The following is a 12,381-nucleotide window of genomic DNA, read 5'->3' as shown; positions in this document are numbered from 1 at the left end:
GAGCTGGCTTCAGATTCTGTGTCTCCCTCTCTCTCTGTCCCCCTACCCCCCCCCCAACCCCGTTCATGCTCTGTCTCTCTGTGTCTCAAAAATAAATAAACATTAAAAAAAATTAAAAAAAAAAAAAAAGATGGATTTGAAATGACTGGCTGGAGAATGAGGTCGGGGGTCCGCCCACACTGCCTGTTGTCTTCTGGCTTTTGTTAGCTAAGCTAAGGCCTTAGGTTTAGAGCACTGCATTCTGGTCCATGACCCAAGTGTGCGTAATTGTCTAGTATTTATTTGGTCTCTAAATGGCTTCCGTGTTTACCGTCAGATGTTTTACCACAGATTCTCCAACTCCGTGTTCTTTATTTTGATTTCACCGTGCATTGTTTGGATTTTGTTCTGGGAGGTTTGTTGTTGTGTTTTTTTTTGTTTTTTTTTTTTTCCTGAGAAAGGCTCAGGAGTGCTATATTCCCTGAGTTTCTTCCTGTTAGAATTGGTGACCTGCTTTTCTTTCTTTCTTTCTTTCTTTCTTTCTTTCTTTCTTTCTTTCTTTCTTTCTTTCTTTCTCTCTCTCTCTCTCTCTTCCTTCCTTCTTTCCTTCTTTCCTTCCTTCCTTCCTTTTTTATTTATTTATGAGAGACAGAGAGAGAGAGAGAGAGCACCCGAGTAAGGGAGAGGGGCAGAGGAAGAGAGACAGAATCCTAAGCAGGCTTCCTGCTCAGTGCAGAGCCCAACGCGGGCTCAGTCCCATGACCCTGGGATCACGATCAAAATCAAGAATCAGATGCTCAACTGACTGAGCCACCCAGGCGCCCCGATGGCCTGTTGTTCTGAAATCTGGTCCATTTGGTCTGTCATCTTCCGGAGTTAGGCGCTGCTGCTTTTCTGAGTCACTCTTTGGAGGGGACAAGATTTGGTCCGGGATGGAGAGCAGCTCCTTTTCGGACAACTGGCTGTCCAGGGTCCTCTACCCCACTCTCTCTACCACTCCTGTGGGGAATTTACCTATTTGCCAGAGTGACGGACAGGATTTAAACATAAATATAAATATATCATTTTCTCCTAATTACAAAGTTGGAAACGTGCTTATAATAAAAAAAAAAAAATTGAAAATAAGTAGGGGCTCCTGGGTGGCTTAGTCGGTTGAGCATCCAACTCTTGATTTCGGTTCAGGTCGTGATCTCATGGTCATGGGTTTGAGCCCCTGTGTTGGGCTCTGCGCTAAGCGTGGGGCCTGCTTGGGATTCTCTCTCTCCCTCTCTCTCTGCCCCTCCCCTGTTCAGACTCTCTCTCTCAAAAATAAATAAATAAACATAAAAAAAAAGTAAAACAAAATGGAGAAGAAAGTTCCCATAATGCCACCCCCAGAGAGAACACTGTTAGTAATTTGGTGACTATTTTTCCAGACTTTTTTAGGATTTTTTTTTAATTTTTGAGAGAGAGAGAGACAGAGACAGAGCATGAACAGAGGAAGGGGCAGAGAGAGAGAGAGAGGGAGACACAGAATCCAAAACAGGCTCCAGGCTCCGAGCTGTCAGCCCAGAGCCTGACGCGGGGCTCGAACTCACAAACCGCGAGATCGTGACCTGAGCCGAGGTTGGACGCTCAACCGACGGAGCCACCCAGGCGCCCCTATTTTTCCAGACTGTTTGTAGGCATATTTGCACACATGCACAGAAACCATTTTTTTTCAGTTGGACGTATCCTACGTGTGCGTCTTCTGACATGCTTGGTTTTGCTTAAACGTATGTCTTCCTATCTTTCTGAGTAAGGGCGCGAGAGCTACCTCGTTTTCTGTGGTGGCTGCTCAGGGCTCCGTTGGTGCCACTCGACGCACCACTGAACCTACCTCTTCTCGTTGCACATTGAGCTCCTTCTCCATTGTCAAGGATCCCTCAAGATCATTCTCTATTATCAAGGATCCCTCCATGATCTTCGTATATTAGGACTGAGGGATAATTCTCAGAGAGATTTGGTCAAAGGGTGTATATACCCTGTTCATTTCTAGCCCATCGTTTGTCATCTCTGCCTCCAAAACGCATCTCCAAATGCACCTGCTGTCCCCACCTCCGCAGCCACCTCCGCCTTCCCCCACTGCTGCTGTACCTGTGTGCCCTGTTTCCATCCCGGCCCCACCTCTCAAATTCCACTCGGTACCCAAGAGCCATAGTGATCTGTTTTGTTTTTTTTTTTAATTTTATTTATTTTTGTTTGAGAGAGAGAGAACACGAGCAGGGGAGGCACAGAGAGAGAGAGAGAGAGGGAGAAAGCGAATCCCAAGCAGGCTCCACACTGTCAGCACAGAGCCTCATGCTTCCTGACCGTAGAATTTGGAGAGTGGGAAGCCTACTTGTATTGCGTCCTTCCTCTCTTCCGTTTGGTAACAGCTGCCAGTGTTTGCACTGGTATGCCATTCTCAAAAACCATATGGTCTCCTATGTACGTCTCTAGGATTCCCTCCATTAGACAAGAGGTTGCTTCACAGATCTCTCCTGGAGAATTTCCCTCTATTCCTGGCTTCTGCTGAGATGTCTCCAAGGATCCATGAGTCCCATGTCTCGAGAGAACCCTCAGCATGATTGATTACTCCAAACTTTGGATCCTTTTCCAGTAACTAGCGAAAGGTTGTCCAGCCATGCTCAGGCTTCTCTCCCGAGCGTGTTTTTCTGACCGTGAATCTCCTCATTTTAGCATCCTTTGCAACCTAGATAGGCTGAGAGTTTCCCACATCAACAAATCTCCGTTCCACGCACCACTTCTCACGTAGCCATAGACACAGTTCAACTAAGATCCTGCCGCTACGTCATGGGACTCCCCCTCCCCTAGTTTCCGTAACATGCTCCTTATTTCCCGAGTCCCCACAAGCAGCACATTTGGTGTCCATTATATTTCTATTGTCGGGTATTTTTACAATGGTTTATCTAAGATGGTCAAAGTATTCTAGCTAAATCTTAGGACGTCTTAGGTGCTTCTAAACATCCTTCAGTACATAGGATAGCCCCCCACAACTCTCTGCCAGACATTTTACCCTCTGGAATTTCAGGATCATTTGGAGGCCTTTGGGATCTCATATTCAAAGTGTGGTCCCTGGACCAGCAGCATTAACATCACCTCGTTAGAAGCGCATCTCCTCGGGCCTCATCCAGGACCCACCGAATCGGAGACGCTGATGTGGGGGGGAGGTGGGACCCCACAGTCTGTTTACAGGAGCCCCAAACCAAAACACTTGTGACGCACACCCGCGCACACACACGTACACTCTTAGTGACATCCCAGGCGTGTGACCACAATTCATACTGTAATTACCGCCCCTTTCGTATCTTCCGAGCGATGCCAACACGTGTGTCAAGATGATTTTGGTAAATGTTCGTTTGCTGGGAATAGTCCCTCGGTTCTAATGATCCATTTTCAGATGAGTTCTTCTCAAAGTAACATATTTCATTTTTTGCCTCTCTTCTTGACTTTTGGCAGGAGCTAAGAAAAAGCCTGGAACTTAGTGTAAATCTACAAAGGAAACAAAAAGATGGTTCCAGCGAGGAGTATGACTCTATCGAAGAAGATGTGCTCTCGGAGCCAGAGCCCGAGGAGCAGGTGCTGGGGGGCCACCGCAGAGATGACCCCGCCCCTTCCAGTGGGGACTCGGTGCAGAAGGATGTTCCCAAGGACCAGGAGATGGAAGGATGCCCTCCCCGGGGGCCAGACCCCCTCGTGGTGCTGGAATTTAACCCAGCTTCCAAAAGTGAGCTCTGCCTTATGTGGCATTTCTTTGCCTTTGGTGGCTCTGGGCCTAAGAGCAGGACTTGTATTTCCAGCAGGGCTTCAGGAGTTCGGTCTTGGGCAGACCGTCTCGCAGGCCAGGGGGTATGTCCATCTGGTCTGTCTGCTGATCGCAAGACACAAAGGCTCCCAGAGGCCTACAGATGACCCTGAAATCCCAAACGGCAGGTGTCTGGCAGCTACTTTTGGGGGACTAGCCTGTGCATTGTAGGAAGTATAACAGGGTCCGCATGCCAACTGGCTAATGCATACTGGCTTCAGCAAAAGGGACTAGATTGGCTTGGTGAGCGGAGGAGACCAGGGCTGTCATAGGACTCTTGGCCCCTCCTCCCCGCCTCCCCCCCCCCCACCCCCCACTTCTCTCTCCTCCACTTCCTCCCTCTCGTCTCTGCCTTCATTTGTCCTGAGACCCTTCTGAGGTGGGCTCTCCACATAACTGACACAGAATTGAGACACTGGCTTTATGCCTCCCTCAGAAAATGGATTTTTCTTCCCAAAAGCTCCAGTGCAGGTCCCAGGCCTGGCTCTTGAACCCACATCGGGTCACCTCTCTGAACTAGTCACTGTGGCTCTGGTGGACCAGGTCCAGCCAATAAGGCCTTGGGTGCGGTCACTGCCAGCCAAACCACATGGACAGGTAGTTTCCAAAGGGAAAGTCAAGGTAAATCGAGGAAGGAAGGAAGTGTGCAGGACAGACAGGAACAGTAGCTGTCCACGAGGGGGGGGGGGGGGGTTTCCAGAAAGGACCCTGGAAAGTTGAGTAGAGAAAACAATTGATGAGGGGGCAGGGAGGGGCCTACCTGCCACAGTCCCCGTGCCCGGGCCCAAGCTGGCTTGGTTTGTGCCCGTCTTCCCTCTCCATTCTGAGCACATCCTTCTCCAAGCCGGCTGTGCCACATGCTCTGAACCAAATATGAAGGCCAACCAGCTGGGAAGCGTGAGTGACCCTCAGGGAAGAGGAACAAGGAAATGTTTGAAATCAGACAGAGTGTATCAGTCTGCTCGTGCCGCGTAACAAAGTACCACAGATGCACCAGGAGCTTAAACAGCAACAGACACTTATTTTCTTACAGTGCTGGAGGCTGGAAGTCCAAGGTCAGGCTGCCAGCAGGTTGTTTTCTCCTTCAGCCTCTCTCTTTGGCTTGGACATGGGCATCTTCTCCCTTGTGGCCTCACCTGGTCTGCCCTCTGTGTGTGCCTGTGTGTCCTCATCTCTTCTCCTTACAAGGACACCAGGCAGATTGCACCAGCGACTCATTTTTCCTCACTAACCCCTTTAGAGACCCTGTCTCCAAATGCAGTCACAGTCTGAGGTCCTGGGGATTAGGACTTGAACATATGGGTTGTTGCTTTTTCTTTTAATTAATTAATTAAATAATTAATTTTTGAGAGAGAGAGAGAGAGAGAGAGAGACCAGGGGAGAGGCAGAGAGAGAGCGGGAGAGCGAGAATCCCAACCAGGCTCCGCGCTGTCAGCGCAGAGCCCAAAGCAGGGCTCAGACTCATGAACCGTGAGATCGTGCCCTGAGCCGAATCTAGGAGTCAGACGCTTAACCCACTCGAACCACCCAGGCGCCCCTTGAACATACGAGTTTTGGGGAGACATGATAACAGGCAGCCCTGGAAAAACCCACACCCGGTGGTTGTTGCTTCCAGAGAGCGAACATTGGTCCCTCAGGCGTGCTCTCATTGTGTGCTCTCACCTCCAAACCTTTGCTTGGGCCTCTCCCTCTGTCTAGATTACCACATCTTCCTTCCACCCCGAAGCCTGAAACCTGGCTCCCTGCTTTCCCCTCAAGACTCAGCTCCGGGGCTGCTCCTTCCAGGAAGCCTCCTTTGCCCTCCTGGCCCGGCCAGGTAGCTCAGTGCCTTCTCTGCTCCCACAGTATCATCATGGTGCTGGCCTTGCCCTGGACTCCCAGGGGTCTCTCTCCCCCTCTGGCCTGTGAGCTCTGCCAGGGCACAGATCAGCGCTTCCCCTCCGTTGCCTCCCCAGTGGACAGCACTCATCTGGCACGTTCAAGCCACCCGGGAAATTGGTGTCAAACGCATGAAAGCTTTATGCCCACCCGCTGGAGTACCCCGCGGTGGGGGAAATGTTAACATACTCGTGAGACGCGCTGGGGCCGCGACCAGTGGCTTGCGTTTTCTCCAAGGAGTGATGAGGGAGGGGGAGGGCTGTAAGGAGACTGAGCGAGCCCCCCTGTCCTAGAAACAGAGGGCACGATAGTCACTTGTGGGGTGAAGGACCAGGCCACAGACAGCCGGACCCCCGGCACCGTTTTGTGAGTGATGCTGGAGCGTGAAACAAAAAGAGAGAGAACTTCACTCTCTTGACATTTGTTTTCGAACAGTTAGATTGTTTGGCGGGCCCCACGCTGGCCACGGCGATGTCTGCCCTGGACGGGGGCTGCTTCATCTGGAGCCACAGAGGGCTGATGCCTGCCTCCTAGGGATGTTCTCCCTAGTGATTCTCCCTAGTGATTCCCCAGCAGGAGAACCCACTCACAGAGAGGAGCAGGCAGAGGTTGAGGGGCCTGTCGCAGGGTCCCCCCAGACCCCAGCGTGGGATTGGAGTTCTGAACTAATCCCGAGCATTTACTCAAAACCAGTCAATAGTGTCCGGAAAAGACGTGCTTGGTTCTGGGCTGTTCGTTCCTTTTTTTTTCCACCGGACGCATATCACGCCCCAGGCACTGTGCTGGAACAAAAGAGGCCCCGGTCCCTTCTCCCGTGGCCCTTAATCCTAGCAAGGAGAACACACACACACACACACACCACAGTGATAACAACTGCCAGCATTTGCAGAATTCTTACTAACGTGTGCCAAGCACTGTTCCAAGGATGCGAAGTCCTTACCACAACACCAAGGCAAGTCCTGTCATTGTACCTGCTTTACCGATGGGGAAACGGAAGCACGGAGCGGTCAGATCACTTGCCCGAGGTCACACAGCTAGGGAGGGGCAGAGTGGGGTTGAGCCTGTAGGTGTCAGAGCCCAGAGCCTGAGCTCTTAATCACTAGGCTAAATAAATAAACCAGATCAAGTTATAAAGCAAGAGTTGGGCTTTGAGGAGTCAAAGCCCTCTTTTCCCTCCTAATTGAAACAAATGAGAGATGGGTTTGGGAATCTGCTAGAAGGAGAGCAAATGATCCACCTTTCCAACTGAGAAGAGCTGCATTGCTGGCCACTCAGTGCTGCCCGCTAAAGTAGACAGACCCTGATCCCAGATGTGGGCAGAGCTGGGCAACTAATGCCACCAGTGTGATGGCACGGGCGGGGGTGGGGGAGTGGGGCGCGTGTGCCCTGAGGGCGAGCCCACTGGAGGAACGAAGAGAGTGGCTGGGTTGAGCTCTGATGGCTTCCTGCCCTCCCTGTCCCATTCCATGTGTCCTCTTGTCCGTGAGGGCCAGTGCGGGAGTGGCACAGAGAAAAACAGAAGTTGTGTTTCCCCAAACTGGAAAGGTGAAGCCAAAGCATGGGCCAGCTTAAGAATTCAGGTAGGAGGAGAGCACGGTGCCCTCAAGAGCCTGGAACGTTGTCAAGATTATAAAACAGGACTCTGGTTGGGGGCTGGGGGTCAGAGAAGGACCTTGTGGGCTGGAAGGGTCAGAGGAGCCTTCTAAGAGGAGACCGTGGTGAAGCTGGGACGGGAATGCGGAGGGAGCAGCTGTGGGAACAGCATTCCAGGGGCAGGGGGTAGCAGGTGCAAAGGGTTCGAAGAGGGAACGAACTTGGCACACCCGAGGACAGAGAAAGGGCCGGTGTGGCTGGAGCCAAGCGAGCATGTAGGGAGCGAGGTTCATGAGGAGGCTGGTGGGGGTCCCAGGCCACCTTCCATGAAGACTCAAGGGGGTTCTGGATCCTTTGGAGCCCTAGAAAATATCCTCGTGTAGACTTTCGATAGATAAGGCAGGCCTGGGGGCCACAGTTTCTGGAAGGTCATCTTATCCAGAGGAGGCGGTGGTAGACGGGGATTAACGTGGTTCAGGGCAGGGCTCCAAGCCAGGCGGGCCTGGTGAAAACCTGCTTCCATCGCTCCCTGGCTCTGTGACCTTGGGCCAACAACCTGAACGTCAGAGCCCCATTCTGTAATAGTATGTATTAGTCGTCTGTCACTGCTGTAACAAATCATGATGAACTCGGTGGCCCAACACAACACAGATTTATTATCTTATAGTTCTATAGGCCAGAAGTTTGACATCAGCTCACTGGGCTAAAACCACGGTGTCCGCAAGGCTGTGAGCTTTCTGGAGGCTCTCGGGGAAAACCCCTCTTGCCTTTTCCAGCTTCCAGAGGCTTCTGCATTCCTTGGCTCAGGGTCCCTCCCTCCACCTCCAGAGCCAGCAAGGTCAAGTCTCTCTGTACCTTTCTTCCAGATCCTGTCTCCCTCTCGCCCTCCCTGTGTGCCACCCTCTTCTCTGTGCCTGGGCGAGTGCTTGGGTCTGTTTTATTGTCAGGTACACACGGCACAGATTTACCAAAGTCACCATTAAGAGCACCATTTGGTGTTATTAAGGACAGTCACCATGACCACGATCTAGCTCCACAAGTTTTTCATCGTCCCAAACTGAAACTCTGTCCCTCTTCTACTTTTAAGGACCCTTGTGGCTTCCATTGGGTCCACTGGGATAACCCAAAATGATCTCCCTAGTTTCGAGTCGGCTGATCAGCACTGTTGATTCCCCTTTGCCCTGTGACCTTGTGTCAAGGCATCTTTGGGCGCCTCCTCCCATCCACCCCGTGCGATGTCTGGGGAGGGACCTGTCCCCGCAGCTGAGCACTCAGGGGCCTGACCTCAATCAGTGCTGGCTGTCGCTGTTAGCGGCAGCTGCATATTTTCGGCGTGTGGGGAGACAGTCTTGTGGTCATTTGCCCCGTCCCTTCTTTGTCTTGTCCCCTGTCCTGAATGTCATTCGTTGGGTCCTGCATTTCAGGCCAGCCAGGGAGCAGCGAGTTCAGAAGTGAATAGAGAAACACATGTCCTTCATCAAGTCCGCAGCGGAGGGTGGAGAGGTTGGTGCGGGACACCCCGCACCTTCTGAGCCCCCAAGAATCCCATGGGGCCCTGGATTCTGGGACTCCCTCTCCTCTGGGCCCCCCTGAGGCCCCCGGGATCGCTCTGCTGGGACTCCGATTACATGGCACTTCAGCAGACAGTTCCCGGGTTTCCTGTCTTCCCAGGTCAGGAAGTCCCGAATCCTGGGACCTTGACTGATCTCCCTGCCGGCAGGGTCTGTTTTCCTCAGCCGCCAGCCTTGCTGGCCTGCAAAGCTGGCCTTCTGCCCGCTGGTCCCAAGCACGTTCTCTCGAGCTCTTAAATCTGCGCTGGACAGAGGCTCTTAGCGCCATTTCCCCTGAGCTGGAGCCATTTGCAGACCTTCTGAAGTCACAGGGGTTTTTCTTGGTTTTTGGTTTTTTGTGTGTTTTTGTTTGTTTGTTTTTTGCCATCGCCACAAACCTCCTGTACTGTTTTAGCTGTTGTTTAAATCAGCACCTTTTCTTTTTCCATCTCCCTTTGTTTCTTCCCCCCTGCCCTTCCTTTCTCTTTCTTTCCTTTCTTTAATGATTTTCAGATTGTTCTAAGCAATGATATTAATGAAATCAAGGGGTCAATAGGCTGGTTACATGTTTTTTCCATGCAGGTTCAGTTAAATAATCGCTTAAAAAACATTTGCCTGCACGGCCTCTGGCATCGTTTCCTGTTCTGCCCGCGGTACAGGCACCCTACTTTGGGAAACGTTGACTTCAAAGCACGGCCTGTGTGCCTTTCACTGTTTGCACATTCTGTTCCCTGTGTCTGGAATGCCCCATCTCCGTGCCTCTGGTAACCTGTCAGGGCTCTCTTCTCTGTCTGCTGCATGCCTGCCGGCCACATGCTCCCAGCTGCGTGGCCCCTTTGTGACCCTGGTGCTGGAACCTTCTTCTGTCCCAGAAATGTTAAAATCTGAAAACCTACACCTAGAACGTGTCCTAGAAAGTTTCATTTATTTGCCAGATGCGCCGCAAAATTCACATCTCCATTCCAAACTAGCGTGCCGCCTGGCACAGGGTAGGGGTTCAGCAAGTATTTGTTGAATGAATAAGTGAACAAACCAACAGATACCCAAGCAGAAAGCCCCGCTCTGCTAGCGCTCCACGTTTGACATATAAACCGCTGTTTTCCTGCAGGTAGTAAGAAGGAGAGGAATTTGTCTGCTAAGCGGAAGGACAACGCTGAGGTTTTCATTCCCAGCAGACCTGAGTTGAACCTGAACCCCCAGCCCTCTGCTGTGTTCCCAGACCAGGAGAAGGCATGTTCAAGTAAGAGTTCTGGCAGCCTCTGAGCAGGACTGGGGCTGGGCCTGGGGCACTCTCACTGGGATGCCGTGATAGAGCAGTCTTTGCTGTGTTACCCTCTTTGTCAAGGCCTGAGCTCACCTTTCCTAATTGTGTTGTTAGTCAAGGTCTCCAGAGAAACAGAACCGAGAGAGAGGGAAGGAGAGAGAGAGAGAGAGAGAGAGAGAGAGAGAGTGTGTGTGTGTGTGTGTGTGTGTGTGTGTGTGTGTGTGTCAAAGTCCAATCTGCAGGCTGGCTTAGCAGAACCAGGAGGAGCCAGTCTTCCAGTACACAGGCCATCGCACCGGAAGGGTTGAAGTTGCCCGATGAAGTCCAGAGGCCGTCTTCTGGACAATTCTCTGTTACTTGGGAGGGGGTCAGTCCTTTCTGTTCAATCCAGGCCCCTCAACTGATTGGATGGGGCCCACCCACATCATGGAGGGTAATCTGCTTCATTCTCCAACTGAAATGTTAACCTCATCCCAAAACGCCTTTCGGAAACCAGAGTAGTGTCTAACGAAATATCTGGGCTCCCTGTGGCCCAGTTGAATAGACACATTAAGTCAACCATCACAGCCACTTGCTCATTCTATAACCAAGATGCGGTTCTAGAAGAAAACCTATTTCAGCTTTGGCTTTGCTTTTAAATTGTTGTTATTTTCTACTTCATATGGATCATGATACGCGCCAATGATACTAAATTCCAATAGTACAAAAGAGGTTATGGTGAAGTCAGCCTGTTGCTCTTCTAATGGAGACGGGAGGTCACGCTCATTGAGCACTTCCTGTGAGCCGGCCACCGCTGTCAGCTGTGTTATGTCATTCGTAATAAATTATGATCCTTATACATAGCCTCTGAGGGAGGCCCACAGATTGTCCCCATTTCACAGAGGAGGGGCTGAGGCCCAGAGCAGGCGATCAGTCACACAGCTGGGAAGTGGCCAGTGTAGGCCCCAAGCCCCAGTGGAGTGGCTCTGAGGAAGCCACTTGTTCTGGTTTCTGGCATTCTGTGAATGCCAGAGAATTCAAGGCATCCTGGTGTCCCCAGGATTTGGAACCCTGGGGTGTCCCGGGCAAAATCCAGCTCCAGCCCGCCAGCCTTGCTTAAACAAGCAGTCTGTCTGAGCCAGGGGCCCTGATCTCTGTCGCTGTGGCATTCCGTCCACACCGGGGATGCCACACAAGTTCCCTGGGCAAGTGGAACACCTCCCGGCTGGGGGATCCCCAGTGCTGGACATCCGCGTCCTACCTCCGCTCCCCACCCTGGAGCAAGGGAGCCAGGTTCTTACATACCCCTCCCCTGTGCCAGGGGAGCTGTGGGCAGAGGTTTGCCCGAGGGGCCGTGGGCAGGGCTGCACCCAGGCATTATCTGGTTAATTCTTACCACAGCCCGAAACCCACATTAATACAGAGCAGGGCATTTTAGGTAGCAACGTGATTTTGAAAAAGCGTTTTTGAGGGAAAGAGTCCGCATCAACCCGTGTAGTTAAAAAGTCCGACGGTGGTGGAATTTTTAGGCACAGCTGGATCCGGGTGATTAAAAGCAGCAGCCTGCCTCTGCCCATCTTCCACTTCAACGTTCTTTGTGCCCGTTGTGCCTGGGCAGGCTCTTAAGGGTGGTGAGATGGCCACCAGCAGCCCAGAGCCCAGCAACACTGGCAGAAAGCAAGCCTGACCACCAACTAGCTCTGTGACCTCGGGCAGGTTACTTAACCTCTCTGGGCCTCATTCTTCGATCTGCAAACAGGGAGAAGAAGAACCCCCCCCCCCCCCCATCTGAGGGTTGCTATCAGGATCAAAGAGCTGGAGAGATAGGCCACTTAGAGGGTCACCTGGCCGAGAACAAGTGCTCGGCAGGGCCATCAGGCACTGTTCCCACCGAGGCCAGCAAAGCCTTGGAGCTGCTGTCGCTCCCGGCTTGAGTCAGGGTGGTTCTGTGAGGCAGACACTGGTGCTGTCCCCGGAGGCAGAGGCAGTGGGTGCCAGGCAGCAAATTCCAGGAAATCCCTCTGGATAGTGCTACCCCCTTCTCCCATTTCACAGGTGGGGAAACCAAGGTTGAGAACGTGGAAGTTACTTGCCTGGAGTAATGGGACAGCAAAGCCACGATTCACCCCAGGCTCCAGGGCTTGTGCTCTGGATGGCTGTGCCGGGCTGCTCCTCCCCCCTCCCCCCTTCCCCCACCCCAGGCTGGCTGGTCACGGAGGCGGCCTTGCAGGCACCTGGGGGGTGGGCCCTGACAAGTCTGGTGGTGACTCAGGCAGTGTTACAGCACAGGAGCCCTGGGTTGGGGGGTCAGG

General features: G+C 52.3%; 1 protein-coding gene across 4 annotated transcripts in view; it reads left to right on the top strand.

The window, feature by feature from the left end:
• The window catches only part of KATNIP (katanin interacting protein), a 193,454-nt gene that overhangs the window by 95,289 nt on the left and 85,784 nt on the right, over window positions 1-12,381 (top strand). For all 4 annotated transcript variants that reach the window (XM_058710268.1, XM_058710266.1, XM_058710270.1 and 1 more), the window contains 2 exons: window positions 3,460-3,727; window positions 9,935-10,066. In XM_058710268.1, the coding sequence (XP_058566251.1) occupies window positions 3,460-3,727; window positions 9,935-10,066 (400 nt within the window). The remainder of the gene's footprint in view (window positions 1-3,459; window positions 3,728-9,934; window positions 10,067-12,381) is intronic.

This window comes from Neofelis nebulosa, chromosome 18 (assembly GCF_028018385.1).
Source record: "Neofelis nebulosa isolate mNeoNeb1 chromosome 18, mNeoNeb1.pri, whole genome shotgun sequence".
In the NCBI taxonomy this organism is placed as follows: domain Eukaryota; kingdom Metazoa; phylum Chordata; class Mammalia; order Carnivora; family Felidae; genus Neofelis; species Neofelis nebulosa.
This window is presented reverse-complemented; position numbering and strand designations above follow the sequence as displayed.